At 49.9% G+C, this 19044-nt stretch overlaps 1 protein-coding gene across 2 annotated transcripts; it reads left to right on the top strand.

Annotated features, from left to right (window-relative positions):
- Positions 1–441: 441 nt before the first annotated feature.
- Positions 442–17123, top strand: LOC106901102 (suppressor of cytokine signaling 1-like). 2 transcript variants are annotated; one of them, XM_014963459.1, is made up of 4 exons: positions 442–502; positions 12033–12157; positions 12653–12757; positions 15479–17123. In XM_014963459.1, exon 4 carries the CDS (start codon positions 15545–15547, stop codon positions 16226–16228), a length of 684 nt encoding a protein of 227 aa, XP_014818945.1. In that variant the 5' UTR covers positions 442–502; positions 12033–12157; positions 12653–12757; positions 15479–15544; the 3' UTR covers positions 16229–17123. The 2 variants fall into 2 exon arrangements, with proteins under 2 accessions (XP_014818945.1, XP_014818946.1); XM_014963460.1 differs by lacking the exon at positions 12653–12757.
- Positions 17124–19044: the final 1921 nt, after the last annotated feature.

Genomic DNA, 19044 nt, shown 5'->3' with positions numbered 1-19044 from the left:
TTTTCAGTGACAGGTCTAAGGGCATCCTTAAATATAATTTTGATCCAAAAACGGTTTATCCACCTTTTGCTACCCTTTCAGTTGTCAGAGTTGCAGTATGTGGGACATCTTCACCTCAAACTTTAGAAGTTTGTTTGCTATAGAAAAGCTCAGGTTAGCTATAGAAAAGCTCAAGTTAACTACAGAAAAACTCCCTCCCGCCCCGTCCGTCCAACTTGTCTCTTTTTACAAAAACTTTTTTCTTTTTTCTTTTTTTTTTTTTTTCCCCCTCGCAAGAGGCACGCCGTGGAAAGCCGGGGTGGTGGTGGAGGAGGGAGAAACCCCTCCCCTTCCCCTCCCCCGTGGCTCCTTCCTCGGAAAAGAAACACTTGGGGGGTTTCCTCCCCTTCTCCTCTCCCCTCCCCTTCGCGCCGCTCCGCTCCCCGGAGCCGAAGCCGCCGCCGCGGCGCCCACCCGCCCCGCGGCCGAGGAGGGCCCCGGCGGGGCACCCGCGCCGCCTCCGGTAAGCCGCGCACCGGCCCCTCGGCGAGCGGAGGGGCCGGGGGTGGGGGGATGCGGAGCGTCGGCGGGAGGCAGGGAGCGGGGCCGCCCCGGGTTTCTCTTCGGGGCGGGAGAGCGGCGGGGACCGGCCCGGGCAGCGCCGCTGTCTCCCCGGCACTGAGCGCTTGCTCACACCGGCGGCGGCAGCAACGCCCGCCCGCGGCTCCCGAGGTGCCGAGAGTAAGTTGTGCGGCGTTAACTGAAAGCGGCCTTTTTTGGGGGGAGGGAGGGGGGTGCGTGTGTGTGGCTGGGTGTTGTCTGTCTGTCTGTCCCCCCTTGGGAGCCGGGGAGGGGAGGGATGGACCAGGGGGAATGCAGCCCCCCTCCGGTTTGGCTTTGGGGGGGCGTTGGGGTTGGTGGGGACATAGAGTGCTGGGGCTCGGGATGCTTTCCCGAGGGGGGTGTGTGTGTATGGGGAGGATTTGGGGTGCCGGCAACTCACCGGCTGGCCCAGAAAGGAGCCATGTGCCACGCTGGGGGCAGCCTGGGGGGCTCCGTGGGGCACCCCACCGTCAAGGTGGTTCTCCACAGCATCAAGGGCAGGGAGATGCTTGTTTTAAAGCGAAACCTGCAAATTATGTCGTGTCTCGGATGGGGCTGTAGGGAAGCAGCCCCAGGGGTCCGAGGAGCCGGTAACTTGGTCTTCACTTCTTTCCTGTCACCTAAACCACCGGAGAAGGGGCGCGTGGGGTGTTAGGCTTCGTTCTTCACTGGAAAAGCGAGGGGAATAGAAGGCGTTACAAGGAAACAGGGTAACGGTGAGCCAGGGGCGTACGTGCCCGTTGGGGTTGCCCTTGAAAGGCAGAGGAGCTCGCCATCCTCCAGACCCGGTACAGTCAGAATGCAGCCTCACACCTGCCTTTTCTCAGAAGATCAGTGCTGCGCGCCTGCGAAAAGCCTCCTCAGCAAAGGTTATCGCTAAAACCTCCTCCTGTATGCAATCTGAGTCATGGTGCTCGCTGCCATGGAGGATCCGCTACTCACTTTTTCCCACAAACACACACGCTCTTACTGAGAATTTTGGAATAGTTACCACCTAAAAACTCATCTCATGCTACGCTTAAGACCTTTTTTCTTTTTGTTCTTTTTCTTTCTTCCTTTCTTTTTTTTTTATTTAAATTAGTTTGTGTGTGCCTTCCTGCTCAGTAGAAGCTTAAGAAACATGATCTGGATGAACCCTGGAGGTAACTGAGAGGAACTCAAGAATGTTCAATTAACGTCCCTGGCTTTTTTTCTTCCCCTGCATGGGTGAAGGAGGGGGATGTGGCTTGACCATTGTTCTGGAAAGTTGAGGGTAAAGAGTATTGTTAGCAAGCTGCTATTTAGGACTATGTGGTCCAGACAGTGCCGTTTGCTAGTTCTAGTCCTTGCAGCTCTCCGAGAACTTTAAATGAAAAACCCCGTCACATGCTGACCATGCTCAACTCTGTGAAATGGGGTGGGATCAGAAATAACTACAGTTTCCTGATGTTTCATTCTCAATTGACTGTGCCCTTGCAGGCGTATCTTCTTTCTCCAAACCACTGCAACTGCAGTTCAGATGCTGCGTGAACGTCAAATAGCCCATTCAGTCGCAGCGGGGCCGTGGTCATGTGCTTAGAAATTATGCACATGCACAGAAGTTTGTGGGACTGAGGCTCTATTATCACATAATGTTGGTCTTGGTTGAATCAAGTTACGAGGAGATGTGGCCGGTCGCTGCAGATGAAGCCAATCTTTGTTTCTGTGTTCGTGAGCGATTCTGCTGGGGATGTGATTTAGAACGTGGTTGTTGAAGCGCGAATTCTTGTCCCCTCTGGAGTGGAAGGCTCTTAGGCACAAACCCGCAGGATTGCTGGGATGCCAGCCTCCCACACTGGTTCCCATCTTCTCCTGGGCCAGACCAGGATCTGGGCCTTTGTTGTTTCTGTGCTCCTTGTTATCCTTCAGGATGCCCTATGGCCGTCAGTAACCTGGCTTGCTTATCACTTACTTAAACATTGTGGGGTTGAGAGGCAGGGCAGGGCTTTTGTTCAAGATTGCATTGGAAGGCACAGGTAAACTGTGCTGGGGTCCCACAAAGCAGGCGTAAAGGAGCACCAGAGAAAAGCTGAACTGCTGCAAATCCCCCCAGGTGTGTGTCCCTGTCCCTGCCCCTGCCATGCCTGCTCGGAGAGGGCTGAATTCAGCTTCCAGATGACAGCTTCAAACATGCAGGCAGTGCCTCCTACCCTCAAGCCAACTGGAATTTCTGTGAAGTTGGTGGTCGGTTTGCGCAAGGATAGAGCTGGAGTTGGGTGGTGTAAATTCTTAGCTGCTGTCACTAATACTGTGGTTGCATTGCTGAGAAACAAAGGAGAAAATGTGCCTTTGGAGCTGTGTTTCTTCCCTTGCTCCTCTTTCCATCCCCTCTGGGGTTTTGCTCTTTCCTCCGAGTCTTTCCCTGCAGCTTCTTGCCACCCGCATCTCCTTCTGCCACCCACAGTCTCCGCTCCTGGTTTATCCTACCTTAGTTTGGTCAGCAATAAATAGGATCATAGAATAGAGTCATAGAATGGTTGGAGTTGGAAGGGACCTTAAAGATAACTTGAGTTCCAACTCCCCCACCCTGGGCAGGGACACCTCCCACCAGACCAGGTTGCTCAAAGCCCCATCCAGCCTGGCCTTGAACACTTCCAGGGATGGGTCAGCCACAGCTTCCCTGGGCAACCTGTTCCAGTGCCTCACCACCCGCACAGAAAATAATTTCTTCCTAATGCCTAATGTAAATCTCCCCTCTTTCAGTTCACACTTCATCCTATGGCTACACTTCCTCATAAATAAGTAGTGCCTGTACTTAAATATGGTATTGTTGGGTCGGGCTGATGCTGTGGTGGGATTAATAAGAGTTGTGGGGAGGTGGTATGTTCCTGAGCCATTATTCCAGGTCTCTGCAGACCTCAGCTAGTGGTGCTTGCCCAAAGCTTCCAGACTGGGAGAGGTGGGCACCTGCATCTCTTCCTGTAGATGGAAACGTGGATGGTACAAGAGCTGAATATGCCACACAGGGATGATGATATCTTTTTACAGAGTTAAGTGTGTGTGTCATTAGGAGGCATCATATATTTATTTAAAATAATGCGAGTAAATGCTACATTAATTAGATGCTTGATTACATGTACGTAGAGGTAGAGGCAGACATGCTATCAACCTACCCCCTTCTGCCCTGTCAGTGCACTTCACTGCTGCCTGCTCTTCTGGTTTGCATTTGTGCATGTCCTGCAGCCTTCTGCACGGTAAGGTATTTATTAGCTCACCATTTTGCTGAAATTGGTCTCAGTCCCTTAAAAAAAAAAGTGCAGTAGTGTTTGATGTAGCAGGATTTGGTGGTTTTGTGTTAGTGAGTGGTCAAAATGACTCGAGTAAAATTCATTCTCCCCCCCCCAACCCCCGCCCAAGTGCAAGATTTCAAGTTAAGATTTAGAAGTGAGAGGTGTAGAAAATTCTACTTTTTAAACTTCTGGGAATCTCTGCTTCTGTTTGCTAGGTATTTAATAGTATAAAAAAAATGTTAATTCAGTTTTAGTAAAATCACTAAATGCTGGTTTTGTGTTGTCTTTGGAGGCTTTAGAGCTGCCCCCTTATTTTCGTCCTCTTCAGTGGAGAAATGAAAAGGCCTGTGTGCACTTCACAGGAAATGAGTGTCTGATACAGGCTTGCAGGCTGCACATTTCCAAGAACTGCTCTCAAGGTATTTTGATAATGCACATTCTCTCTTGCCTTCTCCCTTCCTGTTCCCCGTGTGCTTTCTGTGCTTCTGCTTGTTCGCAAACACATGAGGAGTACGAGGGAAAGAACTGAACCGAGTCAAAAGTTTGCACATAGGCTGCTTTAGCTTTCCATGGGAGCTGTGGCTGGCAAAATTAGGTTAAGTTGGCAGGATTCAGTTGCCTTTGTTGCAGAGAGTTTTTGTCCTCCCCCTCAATCCCTGCAAACGCTGAAGAAAAATTTTGACTTCAGATTGTGACTTGTGCAACAAGGTTGGGGGGGGGGGTTGTGTGTGTGGTTCTGCCGTTCAGAAACAGTTTGGATCTACTTTCGTACTTCCTCAGTAGCAAAGTTTATTTGGAAACTTAGGCTAAGGCTGTCAGGGAAGAAAATAAGTGTGACTACTAGCAGTTGGAAAATGTGAAAGATCCCTGTTCCTGTGTAGCTGGGCTTCTGCGCAGCTTGCTGAAGGTGCCTTGCTAAAGCTTGGGGGGGGGTGCAGCATAGGTTTCCCTGGGTTGGCACCCTCCTGGTGATGGGCACAGATGCTTGCCAGAATGGTTTGATTCTGCTTTTTGACAGAGCAGCAATGTTATTCCTAATCCACGTTATTCTTCATGCATATTTGAATTCTTCCTTTTTTTCTGGTGAGAGGTTTTGTGACTTGGAAGGAGGGAAGCCAGAGCTGGAGAAACATTCTCCAGTCCCCCCTGCTAGAAGTTATGTTCATCCTCCAAGGCCCGGCTAAGTGACACAATGGACCAAGAGCCCCACTCAAGGGGATGCTGAGACAGAGGGAATGTTTCTTTCTAACCTCATTGCCACAGCTGTTTCTGATTCAGAGCTGTTTTAGCAGTAATCACTGAAAGGGCCCATTTTCATAGGATGCACACCAATGTTCATGTCAGCACATAAAAGCAAGAGGTGCTTTTCTTTTTAGTCATTTAAAAAATGAGGAAAAAGATGGCCTGAGCTGCTTTAACTGCTCTGCAACAGATCATGGTTTATTCCTTGTAGTGAATTTATAAACACTTGTTAGCTTTGTCAGTTTTGCGTGACTAAAAGAGATTTATGCCTTGTGCTGGGCTCCCCTTAGTCTTATGTAAAGTTTGAATGGTTAAGAGGTGGCTTTAAAAGGTTGCTGCTGGTTCCCTCTGCCTGAGGTCTGCTAAAGCATAGGATGGTGAGTACTTGACAGGGGCAAAGCAGAGATGTTTGAGAAACTAAAGAAATGAGACTCCTCAGATCGACTCTCTCACTTTCCCCAGCAGCAGCATCTTAATGTCTGTGTGATTGGAGTTTTTCCTTTTATGAGTTTTAAAATTAGTTACTTTTCAATCTCAGTCACCTTTGAACTTCCTCTCCTCTAGTTTTATGAAAGAGCACAAAAAGAACAGCCTGATTGTACTGTGTCTTTCTCTTGCATCCCCTTGTATCTGTCTGCTCTCTGAATTGAGCATGGAGTTTCTCCAGTCTCCCTCTGCCTGAACACTTACATGTGACTTCTTATCACCCATCTTTAGGCCCATCCCCTTTGTTTCAGCTCTATCTGTTTTTACTTAAGGTGACTGGAACTGAATGCGTTATCTCAGGTGGTGACATTACTGTTAAGTTCCCGCCCATCCATTTTGCAACCTCAGGCTGGTGTTTGCTTCTTGCTTTTTAATGAGTGCTTTTGCATTCAGAGCTGGAGCTTTCCCTAACGAACTCTCAGCACTGTTACTCGGCTCATTGGTCAGCTGCACCACTTAATTTATCGCTCTTCCAGATGTAGACCCAGTTTGTTTTGCTACGAGTCTGCGTGCACTTAAATTTGCGAGGACAGAGTCTCACCTGCCTCCTGGTGCTTGCCAGCCTGCCCAATTTTGTGTGACCTCTTGACTTCTCTGGCCTGCAGAGACTGAAGTGGTTTTTGTCACTGTTCGCCCTGGGAAGGCGATGGAGGGGGCTCGCTGCTTTTCCAGCCGGCTGCCTAGATTTAAGTAACATGAGGCTGGAAGCTGCCTGCTCAGGGAGGGCAAGGTTAGACCTCCGGTGTTTGAGGTGTCGTGGGCAGTGGTGGCTTGAAGACGGGGGAGATGATTTCTAGAGAAGGACCTGGGTCAGGTGTGTGTTTGCATGGGCAGGGGGAGAAAGGAGCTGCTTGCACCTGAGCTGGGGGCGGCTTTGGGCTACTTGTACCCACCGAGCTGTCACAGGGAGGGATGCTCTGCAAAGTGGGCTGGGGCGATCGGAGGGGAACGTGCAGCAGCTGGGAGGGTGGCAGAGAGGTGATCAGATGTGCAGGGCCTGAAATGCCTTGGTTTTCTCAGGACACCCTTTTTCCACCTCCTATCACCCCAGGGTATGACTGCTCCTTGTCTTCTGTCCATCTGCTTCACAGGTCCTTGGATGCTGCTGGCCCCTTCCCTGGGGCACCGCGTCTCACTTTTTGGTGTGCTTCTGACACGGAGGCTTTAGGGAAACGCAAGGCATGTCCCAGCAGCTGCTGCTGCTTCAGATACCATCTTCCTGATGGAGAGCCCTATCCAGGGATTGCTTCTCCCCCACAGTCAGGTAGCTGTGTGCTGCCTAGCAGCGCCTGTCAAAGAAATGTTCTTTACAACACTTGCAGCCCTCTGGCAATTGGTAGTAGCAGCTGATTTGATTGAGAGAGCAGCTCTCTGCATCTTAACCAGCCATTCCCAAAACGCTTCGAAATCCCTGGGTATAGTCCACTATGTCCCACTGACTTCATGCTCTTTAATGTCACTTTACCTTATCTCTTCTGATAAAGCACCTCCTTCCCTCCCTTCAGGGTAAATAGCATTAAATACTGGGGAATCTCCTCGGTGTTCTGTGCAAGAAAAAGAAAAGAATATCTGCTTCCTTATGTAGCTTTTCTGCAGTGTGTTCTCATCCCCACTTGCTGGTATCCCAGTGAACTAAACTATTCCCCCAAAGGTTTTCTGTTTGATAAACCGAGAATGCCATTTGGTTTTGGAGGTGGGTTTTTTTTGTTTATTTATCTTGGCTATCTACTGTCCCTGTTTCATGACAGCCATCCTCATGTAAATTTCCTCCCTACCATCAGTACTTTACATTCTGTATATTGGCCAGGGTTAGCTTTTCATCTTCTGAAGGATTATTGAGGTTGTAGAGAGATCTGGGCAGGCACTGTGGCTTTGTGTGTGTGTTTGGTGCCTCTGATCCACGGCAGAGGCCCTTCTAAGCTGTTGCCCCTACAGCTAATACCTGCAGTGTGACCTGTGTTGTCCCCTGAGCCTCTCCTCTTAGCCAGGCAGTGTTTGTGGGAGGTCTGCATGCTCTGTCACTTTAAGATTTCCTAAATAACCTCTCATGACTTAATTTTTTTTTTTTTTTTTCCTTTTCACTTTTGACTCTAAGGACTAGTTTCTTTATTTTGTGTGTTGGAAATCCCCCGTTATAAAACTTAGTGTTGTGGTGCACTTTTGCTTTGTGACCCTTGCCCCTTACTCTGAAGGCACGGTAAGTGGTGCTGCTCAATGTCCCCCCGCATCTTCTGAAGCTGGTCCTTCTGAAGAGCCACGGGAGAGTCTCTGCCCTGTGCCTCTGTGCTCTGGCTCGCGTTGGTTAAGCGCCTGTGAGTCTTCTCTAAAATCCTAGTTCTGATCGTGATACTGAACCCGGTTTAGCTGCAGACACTGCTAATTTCTTAGAGTTAGCTGCTGCTTTGAATTCCTTTCCTGCTAAATGCGATGGTTTTGATAAGAGGCCACGGCCACGACGGGGATTGCTGACGGCCTAAGCTTCTCAGGATTTACTTGTTTCCTCAAACAGGGTGCTGGAACAACTGAAAAAGTCAATTTAGCCGAGAGAGGCTGGAAGGGAGGAAATGTACCTGTGCTGCTGGTTTGGGGATGGGGGAAGCTGGTGAGGCTGAGGAGCCGTGACCTGTGGATGCAGAGCTCTGCCCCAGGCGAGGGTGAGGATGCAGCCCCAGGCATCACTACCCCCTTCCCAGCGTTGCCAATGGGGTGCCACGAGGGACTGGTGTTGTCTTGGCCTCTTTCTTCCTCCTCCTTGTGCCCTCTCCCCATCTCCTTGTTTCTGCACCCAAACTGGGGAGAGCCCTGGCTGCCTTCCCGGAGGGCTGCTTCCCCAGCCGGTGGGTGGTGGAGAGGGAGGGGAGGCGATGGCACAGGGCTGAGACTTGGTGTACCTCTAGTGCACTGATGTTCTCAGGGACGGCTGCTCCCTGTGAAACTGCAAGGGTCAGGAGCAACGCGACTGGACTTCCCTCGCTTACCAAAAACGCTGTTGTGTTGGCCAGAGAGAAGCAAAACCAACTCTCTTTCCTTAAGCGATGGCAGGATAGCCTCAGATGCAGCTTTGAAACTTAGCAGCAACCCCTACTGATTTCCTTTTTCTAACATATTTTTTTTTTTTGTAATTCTGTTTTCCCCAGTTATGGGGGAGAAAAATAATTCCGTCTCCCGTAGAAGCTATTTTTGCCAGAAGTCAGTTGCTAGTTTTGGTAGTTTTACTTGCTGTGGAACAAGCTGTAGTTGCTTGTGGCTACTGCACAGCAGTCTTCGAGTTCAGGGAAGCAATGTGCCTTCTCTGTTATTCTGAAATGGCAGGATTACAGTTTCACACTGGGCTATTTCTACGAGGAATGGGCTGTTTCATTTGGAAGTATTTGTTCTGAATGTGCACAGTATTTCCAAGGTGTGAGGAGGCGACCCTGAAAAGAGGTCTTTCTTCAGCTCTTTCAGTTAGTCCAGCAAAAGCAATTATCTGAAGCCTTTTAGAGTTTTTTTCTCAGAGTCTACCTAGGACTTCTCTGGGGCCCTTCTGCCACCCCTTCTAGCTCGGCAGGCTTTTCTAGATCCAGCGTGCTTATGGATCCTTTCTGAATATAGAACTTTCCAGGGACCCCTTCAGGGGTTCCTGTGTGTTCCAGTCCCGCCCCCTTCCTTTTTTTTTTTTTTTTAAGCATGTTACACAGAAACTGAACACGCTTGCAGGCTTCCCTGCCTTGAAGAGTATTTAGTGCACATCACACTGTCTTGTGGGTTTCCTTGGGGTAAAAACCTTTTAGCCTGTGTCAGCACAGTGTCACATTAACGTAGAAAGCATATGTCATAGAAAAGTATGATAAGAAGTACGAAACTTAAATATCAGATTAATGGAAAGTTATTTGTGTGTTTTGAAGTATGTTCTCCAAGCCCAAAATTATGGAAAGGGTTTGATAAAACCAGTCCTCTCACAAGATCTCCAGCAGCTGGTTCTTGGAGCCCATATACAGGATCTTCCTGCATGGAAGCAGGAATTAACACAGTGCTGCCTCAAGTTATTTTATATGTTATTTATATATTTTATATATATATTTTTTTTAATATTGCATCCTTGTTGAACACTGGTCTTACAGGGGAAACACGGTTTTGGTTTGGGGTGTGCATCTGTGGTGTGGGTTTTTTAAATTTTTTTTCCCCCACATATTCCCTCATGTGTCAGACATAATGGCAGCCTCGCATCAAACTCTATTTATAGCCGTGGCATAAAAGATAGAGGGAACTGCAACGTCTCCTAGGCCTGCTTTGTGCTGGAGAAGTTGGCTGTGATTAACGTTGGTCCTCTCAGCTGAGCTGCGCCACATTCCTTGCCTAACCACAGCTCCCTCTCTGCTCTTCGGCGCACGCCTGTCTGTGCTTCTCCTGCCTTCCCCTTCCACCTCCACCAGCCCTTTCTGGACCAGCCATGGGTCACTTTGGCCGTGGTGGGGTGCTGGTGACAAGGGGCATCGGTGTGGCTGTGCAGCCATGCGCCATGGTGGTGACGGCATGGTTTAAGCTGGTGGCAGCCGTGGGAAGCCGGCTGGCCCACCACTAAAACACAGCGCTGCCTGCTTGGCTCTTGCCAAGGAGGTTTCTCTTCCAGATGTTGGCTCGAGCTTCCCTTTGAAACATCCTCTCCAGCCACAAATCAGTAGGCAGCGCATTTCTGTGAGGTGCGGATGTGCAAGCACAAGATGTCTGCTCGGGCTCTGCTGCCTGACGCGGGGACGCTGCTGCAAGGGCTTGCAGGGTACCTCAGGGAGAGCTTTTCCAAATTATCCCAGCCTCCATCTAACTGCTTTGGGAACCGTGGGATTGATAACGGGGAGACGCCAAAGCCAAATGGAGTAGGTAGTGTAGTAATGGGGTAGACCCACAGTTCTGCTAGCTGCGGGTCAGTGTGGCTTGTGGGGTCTGTGCCCAGTCTGAGCTTGGCTGGTGGGGGGATGCGGGGAAGTGATGATAAGTGTAAGTGAAGCCTTACAGGGACTGCCTCGGAAAGCCGTACAGAAGGCTGGGTTCTTTTTTTCAGCTTGCTGATGGATCCACTGACAGATATGCGATTGCACAAGTGGAGGTCTGCTGCTCCACCAGGGTAGCAGGTTTAGTTTTCCATCCGTGAGGTGAGAAGGAAAGCCTGGAGAGCTGGAGAAGCAGGGCAGAACAGCACAGGCCAGAGTGGACTTGGTTGCTATTCAGATAACTCAGCAGCTGATGGCTACCTACACTGTTTCAGATAAGAGACTCTAAATGTTGTGCTTTGCATTGAGTGCAAGTTTGAGTGTGCTCTTCTAAATTATACAATCATAGAATAGTTTGGGTTGGAAGGGACCTTTAAAGGTCACCTAGTCCAACTCCCCTGCCATGTGCAAGGACATCTTCAACTAGATCAGGTTGCTCAGAGCCCTATCCAACCTGACCTTGAATCTTTCCAGGCTTGGGGTATCACCACCTCTCTGGGAAACCTGTTCCACTGTTTCACTATCCTCATCGTAAAAAAGTTCTTCCTTGTAGCTAGTCTAAATCTTCCCTCTTTTAGTTTAAAACCATTCCTTCTTGTCCTATCACAACAGACCCTACTCACCTCTCTGGGAAACCTGTTCCACTGTTTCACTATCCTCATCGTAAAAAAGTTCTTCCTTGTAGCTAGTCTAAATCTTCCCTCTTTTAGTTTAAAACCATTCCTTCTTGTCCTATCACAACAGACCCTACTAAAAACTTTGTCCCCATCTTTCTTATAAGCCCCCTTTAAGTACTGAAAGGCCACCATAAGGTTTCTCTGGAGCCTTCTCTTCTCCAAGGTGAGCAACCCCAACTCTCTCAGCCTGTCCTCATGGGAGAGGTGCTCCAGCCCTCTGATCGTCTTTGTGGCCCTCCTCTGGACCTGCTCCAGCACGTCTATGTCTTTCTTGTGCTGAGGAGTCCAGACCTGGACACAGTACTCCAGGTGGGGTCTCACCAGAGCAGAGTAGAGGAGTAGAATCACCTTCCTTGACCTGCTGGCCATGCTTCCTTTGATGCAGCCCAGGATGCGGTCAGTTTTCTGGGCTGTGAGCATACATTGATGGCTCGTGTTCAGCTTTTCATCCACCAGTACCCACAAGGTCCTTAACCTTAAGAAATCTCAAGCTTATTCCTGTTGCCATCATCTCTTAATGTATGGGCTTTATGGCTCCTGCTTCCAGAAGACAATGCCTAAGGTCTTTGCATGTGTCCTTAGGCCATCTGGACATCAGCTGTCTGGACCTAATCCACATATGGCTTTGGAAGTAGCAATAATAATAACAACAATAATCTGTTGTCTTTGTTGTTATCTGAAGTGCCGCATACATGCTTCTACAATAATACAGGTCAAAGAGGTTGAGACAGACAACCTGTCCCTAGATTTGTTGTATTTTAGGTCCACGTTATGGCAAACTAATGGGCTTAGTCACCTGTTTGATGGACATCTCTTTCTTTTCAAAGGATGGATCTGCTCTTAAGTAAAGCTTTGCAAGAGCTGTGAAGTGCTGCATCAAAGCTCTTGAATTTGGACCATTTCCAGGCCTGACGTCCAGAAGTTCTTCCCTATGGGTGGTAAATTTAAAGAGGTAAGCTCTTTCAAGTGTCCTGGAGGAAGAGTGGAAGAACAAATCATGGCTGAGTACTTGAAGCTGCTGTGGAAGATGCCAGATTTGTCAAGCCCCAGGGTGCAGGGCTGGCTTGGCTGACACCAGGCGCTGCGTAGAGTCCCCTGGTTTACTAGAATTGTCTCCTTATATGAAATACGCTGCTTTGCCTGGGTGAGGAGGAAAGCAGAATGCCCTGTGTCAAGAGCACTTATTATGAAAAGCTCTTGAACTTGCAGTACATCAAAAAGTCTGGGGAAACTTATCCAGCCTTTTAATGAGCAGGACGCCAGCTTTTTAGGGTGTATTGCTTTGGCTGCAAGCAGCGTTCTGACTGGCTTGCAGTAGGGAGGTGGTAACGTGTTTGGGCGTTGGGGCTTTTGGGGCTTTTTTGGATGGGAGGTGGGGGGAGGGAAAGCAAATCATGTCATGGCAAATCAGAAGAAGAACTAATTATGCATATGTATTTCATTACAGCCCTGGGCTGGCTTATTCCTAATCCTGAGAGTCTGCTCGTCCTCCTTGACGTGGGGGGCCATGTACAGCTAGGACCTGTTGACCCATTAAAAGTGAACTTTAAAGGTAATATCAGGAAGCGCTTCTAGAGCTGGTATTTATGTAAGAATTACTGCGCTGGAGGTCAGGCAGTTATCTGTTGGAAATGGGTCACTGAAGCTAAACAAATTCACACCATCTGAGGCTCTGACCCATATGTAGATTTCAAACCCAGTGAACAAATTGTGAGGGTGCTATTTTTGCATTTACTTTGAATTCGAAACGATGACACAGTCTCAGTTCTTAGTCAGTCAGACTTCCAGTAGCAGTGGATTTTTCTTAAAGGACTTGGGAGAATGACTCAAGGTTGAAAACTGGGACAAACAAGTTTGTTGTTTGGTTTTTTTTTTTCTGTCAAATAGCATCTGCAGCCTTAAACAAATTATCTATTTGTTTGTTATTTTTAAAACTAGCCTGGAAATGAAAGACAGCTGCCTGCTTCTGTTTTCCTGTTTGAATTCATTTTCCAACCTAGACCCATGAGATTGGCAAAATTTCCGTTTGGACCCAAGAGGAGTTGCTGCTTGGGAAGAGCGGCTGCTGGTGGGAGCAAGGCTTCTTCTCGCTCCCATCGAGGCTATAGCTGCAGCCCTGGAGGCAGCTGGCAGGACTATGACCACCTTATTCTATAGGAGCTAATGTCAGAGGGCTCTATAGCTTCCTCGCCCAGCAGAGAGGAGAAGGAAAAGGGTAGAGATGCTGCAGGTTCTGGTGACGCCTACAGTGCTGAGGTTTTTGGTGGTGATAGATGGCCCTAGACACTGCACGTGGTGACTGTGTTTACTTGCATTCTGTTCACTAAATCACCTTCCCCTAAGATTTATTCTGACTTGTTGAACCATCTGAGCAGCTTTTAACTGCTGCCTTTTTTTTTTTTTTTTTTTAAATGGAAAAGGAAAAACCCGACTTGATTAACTCCTTCCTACCCCTCCCACCTTTCTCTAAGGGTGGAATTTCCCTCCTGCAGTGACACTTAGGTAAAGGGCAGGATTGCCAGCACTCAGAGTGATTCCAGGGACGTTAGCTGCTTGTAGACCGCAAATCACAGGGCTAAAAAAAGGAGAAGCTTCCCAGGCTGCTCTTGGAAAGGGTGTTTATGGCTCCGTGTATGGAGACTACCTGAAAACTACATTATTGGTATTACTGTTAAGTGTTGAGAGATGTTAGGAAGGAAAAGATGACTGTAGGCAAGGCATTGCTGGGCAGATGCCTCCTTTCCAAAACTACTGTGCCTGTGTGAGGGAAAAACGTTTGGCCCTGCTGCTCCACGTCCTCTCCTTGGGCACAGAGTGGGTTCCCCATGGCCCTCCAGCTGGCACGAGCACTGAAAGGAGCGTCAGGCTTTTAAATAGCCAGAAAAGGGTGTGAGATATGGGGAGCCTTGCAAGGAGCTAAGCCTAACCTGAAGCTCTCTGTCCAGAGCAAGCCCTCCGCAGGTTCCTGCAGGTTCCCTGGGGTGCTGCCTGCCCGCTGTGATGCTCCTGCAAGTCTGGGGTGGGGGGGACGGCCAGAGACGGAGGAGCACGTCTTTTCCTCCGCTGCAGGCTGCGTGTCAGCAGTCTGTTCTGCTCCGAGCATGGCTGTGCTGTCAGCGAGTGTGACTGGGTTAATGGAGTATGTCAAGGGACCGAGGGCAGGGCTTGGCGGTGAGCTACTGACTTGTCAGGCCTGGGGAAGTGGTATGTAACAGCTCCGCTTCTCACACAGAATGAGCCTCTGGCTTGGGGCTGTGGTTTCTATGTTTATGCATACACACACACACACACAGAGTATGTATTTTTCATATAATTGAAGTGACTTGGATGGCTGATGGCAACACTGGGTTCAGGAATTTGCATTTCTGAAAACAGACAGCCTGGTGATAACATGAGATGCAGGAGATTAGCAGGGTCATGACAGTAAGGGAGGGAACTTTGAACGCAGCACATGAGTGGAGGATGATGACTGGGAGAGGGCAGCAGCATCTGCTGGCTGGGTGAGATGTCCCTCTGGCAGAAAGAGAAGTGAAATGTCTGAGCAGAACCATTCCTGGGACACCGTCAGTATCTGGTGTTGGCATTAAGTGATCTCATTCGTGGCAGTCCCAGCCTTGAAGTTAATGGTGTAACATTTCTTGAAGGAGTCTGATCCAAGACCTTTGCTTTCTCCTGACACAGTGAAACAGGTCCTGGGATGAGGGAGTGGTTCATGGGGTTTGGTAGAAAAGGCTCATTCCTATCTTCTGCTTCTTCCAAGTCCTGTTGTCTATCCTTTGTTGGAAAAAGGGTTGAGAGGTGTGAGGAAACCTTTTCCACATTTCACTGAGTGACAAAGTGAACGATGGGGAAAATTTTCCCTTCTGATTTGGGAAATTTTTCCCTTCTGATGTGGAGTGTCATTTCCCCTTGCCAGTCTCCAGGCCACTCTGAAAAGCCCCTAAACATCCAACAGAGGTAGATCTCAAAATACTGAGGTCTCCTCGGTTCAAACCAGCCTGCTGAAGGGTGTGCTGGGGAGCCCCTAGCTGCGAATCACAGCAACCCAGTGGATGCAGAGCTCTGTAAGGTGCTGCCTTGTGCTAGAGGAGACCCAGCTGGAGCCCTTCCTGCATATATTTCCTTGGTTGTCTCTACAGCTGTGGGTCAGGGACATACAGAAACTCCCTGGCACCCTCTTTGGTACTCTTGCTGCTGTCTTCTTGTGAAGTATATTCGCTTGCCCAGTTAGAAGAGGGTATTGGTTTTGCCTCATTCTCCTTCTGTCCTGCAGGCTGGATGCAAAGGAGGAAGCGTAGTAAAGGCAGCATCTTTCCAGGATCCATGGGCTCTTTGAGAGATGATCAGAGGGAGGCCAGATGATCTGCAGAACACGCACACCACTGTTTCTCATCCGCAAAGGCAGCATCGGAGCGTTCTCCCCAGCCCCGCGCCCCCCAGCTTACCCGATCGTTTCCGGATGTTTCGCAGCTGCGAGTGGGAGGTCCTGGAGCGATCCCTCAATATCCTCCAGGCCAGCGACTTCTACTGGGGCCCCTTGTCCGTGAGGGAGGCTCACGCCAAGCTCCAGCAGGAGCCCGTCGGCACCTACTTGGTGCGGGACAGCTCACAGGGGAACTGCTTGTTCAGCCTGAGCGTGCGGATGCCGACGGGGCCCGTCAGCCTTCGCATCTCTTTCCAGGAGGGCTATTTCCGCCTGAAGAACTGGTTTTCGGACTGTGTGGTCCGGCTGCTGGAGCTGGTGGTGGCGGGCACCCGGAACAACCCCTTGCACTTTGATGAGATGGGAGGAACTCCCCTGGTCTTTTCCGAGCCGCTGTGCCGGAGTCGCCGGGCAGTGCCCACGCTGCGAGAACTGTGCTGCCGGAGCCTGCCCGCTGGTGCTGCGACGGGGGACGGAGCAGGACCGGGGGGCTCCTCGGGGGTGAACCCCAGGGAGGAGGTGGTCTCACCCCTGGGTGGAAGGGGAGGGCCGGAGGGGAGCATCGTCCCCAGTCCTTCTCCCTCCTGGACTGGGAGATGACGGGGAGGTGCGTGTGGGAGATGAAGGGAGGTGTGTTTTATGTGGCTGTGCTGGTGGGACGCACACCATGCTGGTGGGGCTGGACTAGCTGCTGGGAGAGGAAGGGGAGGGCAGGGGGAGCAGAGCTTGAACCCGCTGGCTGCGACAGCCACGTCCTCATATGTGCACAGCGTGTGTGGCCTTCCCCAGCAATGCCTGGGGTAAAGCCAACCTGAAGAGGAGCAGAGATTTGCCACCCCCCCCCCACCAAGTCCTGCTCTTTGCTCCATTTATAACTGATGAGCTTCAGAAGAGGGTGAGCTGCCTGTCCTCCCAGGTCAGCCCTGTGTTTTCCTCTGTCCCAAACTGCTTCTTGTTTCTGCTACAGATCTGCCCTCTTGAAGTGGTATGGCTGAGACAGTCCCACAGCAGTGGGGTGCAGCTTGGGCATCGGTGGGCACAACCCCTGTGCCGACCGGATACCCCCATAGTCGTGGCGGAGCGAGGGCCCATTTCACTCCTCGTGGCACAAATGCCCGATGCCTGCCACTTCAGAGGCCAGTGTTTGCACTAGAGGGAAATCACTGCAGCCATGTATGCTATGTGCAGCTTCACTGGCTTTTGTATTGCTTTATTTGAACAGATTTTTGGGAGTGCGGATGAGTTATGTTATACTAAGGGCATGGTGTTCCTGTGGAGGTAACCCCGGTCTGGAGAGTCGGGTCTGCCCCGGGAGAGCGTGAACTGATGGTATCCAGAGCCCTTTCTTACGCTCATCTGATAGTATGCTGCTGCCCTCTATAGAAAGTTAGAAGAGGGCTTCGTTTTGCCTCAAAAAAGGCAAAGAATTTTTTATATAAAACTTTAAAAAAAAAAAATTAATAAACTTGTTTTTATACTTATTTTTAAAAGTCAATGAATACATGGCGATGTTTTCATTCTCTTGCAGTGCTGGAAACCCAGCCAGACACGGCAATCAAACTGAAAATGAACAAGTGAATTTCTTATAAAGACCAAAAGCAGGACATAAATGAATGGTCCTAGATGGGAACAATAAAGTTAATTCATCTTAGGGTGTAATCAAATAAAGAATTTTCTAAACGTAAGATACTTCCTAAAAATTTAGGGGCGACATTTTCAGAAGTATTTTTAGTACCTTAAAATTTATACTGAGTGTTTGAAAGAAACATGAGTAATTCAAGAACAGGGTACAGAATCAGTAAACTCAAACCGGTGAGGATGAGCAGGAATGAGAGGAACAGAGTCTGCTTAAATAGGGTTATGGTTCATTTCAGGGGTGGAGGCAGATATGATGTATTTGAAGTAAGTGACTGAAAAAAGCTATGTGAAAGGAGAAATTCAGATACTGTAAAATTTGAGCCAAGCTGTTTTGCGTGCTGCCAGAGACCCACAGCCGTGCAGGCAGCCTGCTGAGCTCACCCTGACTTTCCCCTTCAGACCTGTATGGTGAGGGGGAAAAGCCAAATGCAGAGAGAAATAACACTGAATTTGCTCTTTTGGCTTCAGGTATCTTCTCTGAGGAACCAAAGCGTGCGGTCAGCACAGAGAGAGAGAGAGAGACAGGGTGTGATTCATCACAGGAGCCTAACTTAGACACTCTGAATTATTCTCTGGAGGGCTCTGTCACTCTGCTGATGCCAAGGTGCCTGGCCTCCTATCTCGGGGCACTGGCTTATGAACGGAGGTAGTTAAATAAGTGCCAGAGAAGTGGCTGTGTTCTCCCTGCTGCCTGCTCCTCTCGGTCTCGGGGAGGCCAGGGGTAGCCCTGCAGCGGCTGCGTCTCTCAGCCCAGCGCAGCAGCACGAGCTGGGATCGTTCACTATCGCAGGGTTCACGTGCACTGCCGTGGCTGACACATGGGTATGGTGTTGCTCGCTGCCAGAGCTGTTAATCGCTTGGCAGGTCAGGGCAAAAAGCTAAGCAGGTAATTGCATCTGTCACCATCGCTAGGTCCATTAGGGGTGGTGAATTGGAGCCCTTGGAGGCTTGAGTTGGGCTGTGATGCCCTAGGTGAGGCCTGGGGTGCCCTGTGTGTCATAAAGGGGGCTAGGGTTCAACCCACCCTGAGAGAATAGTCCTGTGCATCCCCTGCTCAAACACACACCCTGTCATTCGGGGTACTAGTATCTCCAGCTTCTGAAGCAGCCCTGTATGAGCACTGTACCCCCTGTGAGGACTGGGGGTCTCCTCCTCCAGGCTGTCTGGCAGGAAAGGCCACCATCGTTGTGGGCTGCATTAACAGGAGCAGCACCAGTAGATGAGGGGAGTGATCACCTCTCTGTACTCAACACTCCTTAGACCCCAGTTAGAGCACCGCATCCAGTTTGGGGCTCCCTAGTGCAATACCACTGCAATAAATTGGAGTGAGACTGGGAGGAGGGATGACCCCAAGAAGCTCAGGGGGCCAGAGCACTTGCCCTGTGAGGAGAGGCTGAGCTCGTTCAGTCTTGAGAGGAGATGGTTTTGGAGGGACCTCATAGCAGCCTGCCTGCACCTTTGAGGAGGCCAGCGAGGAGCCAGGCTCACCCCAGTGGTGCATGGCAGATATAGGGGAAACAAGTCCAGGCTGGCTATGAGGAGACTTTGAGGGCAATCGTGATGGGGGGTAGGTTGCCCAGAGGGGTATAGTCCCCACACTTGGAATTTTCAAGACCCAACTTGGTCAAGCTGGAGCAACCTGGTGTGACCTCAGAGCTGGCTCTGGTATGAGCCCCAGGTTGGACTAGAGACCTCCTGGGGTCCTTTCCCCTGAACAGCTCTGCGGTCAGTTTCATAGGGCAGGGAAGTGGCACTGGGCATGGAGAAGGTGGTGGTGG

Source organism: Calidris pugnax, unplaced genomic scaffold (assembly GCF_001431845.1).
Source record: "Calidris pugnax isolate Ruff unplaced genomic scaffold, ASM143184v1 scaffold44, whole genome shotgun sequence".
Classification (NCBI taxonomy): domain Eukaryota; kingdom Metazoa; phylum Chordata; class Aves; order Charadriiformes; family Scolopacidae; genus Calidris; species Calidris pugnax.
The sequence above is the reverse complement of the archived record's forward strand: the minus strand, read 5'-3'. Positions and strand labels throughout refer to the sequence as shown.

Coding starts and splice junctions, on each gene's coding strand:
- LOC106901102 (XM_014963460.1), top strand. CDS start 15,545: ATGATCAGAGGGAGGCCAGATGATCTGCAGAACACGCACACCACTGTT.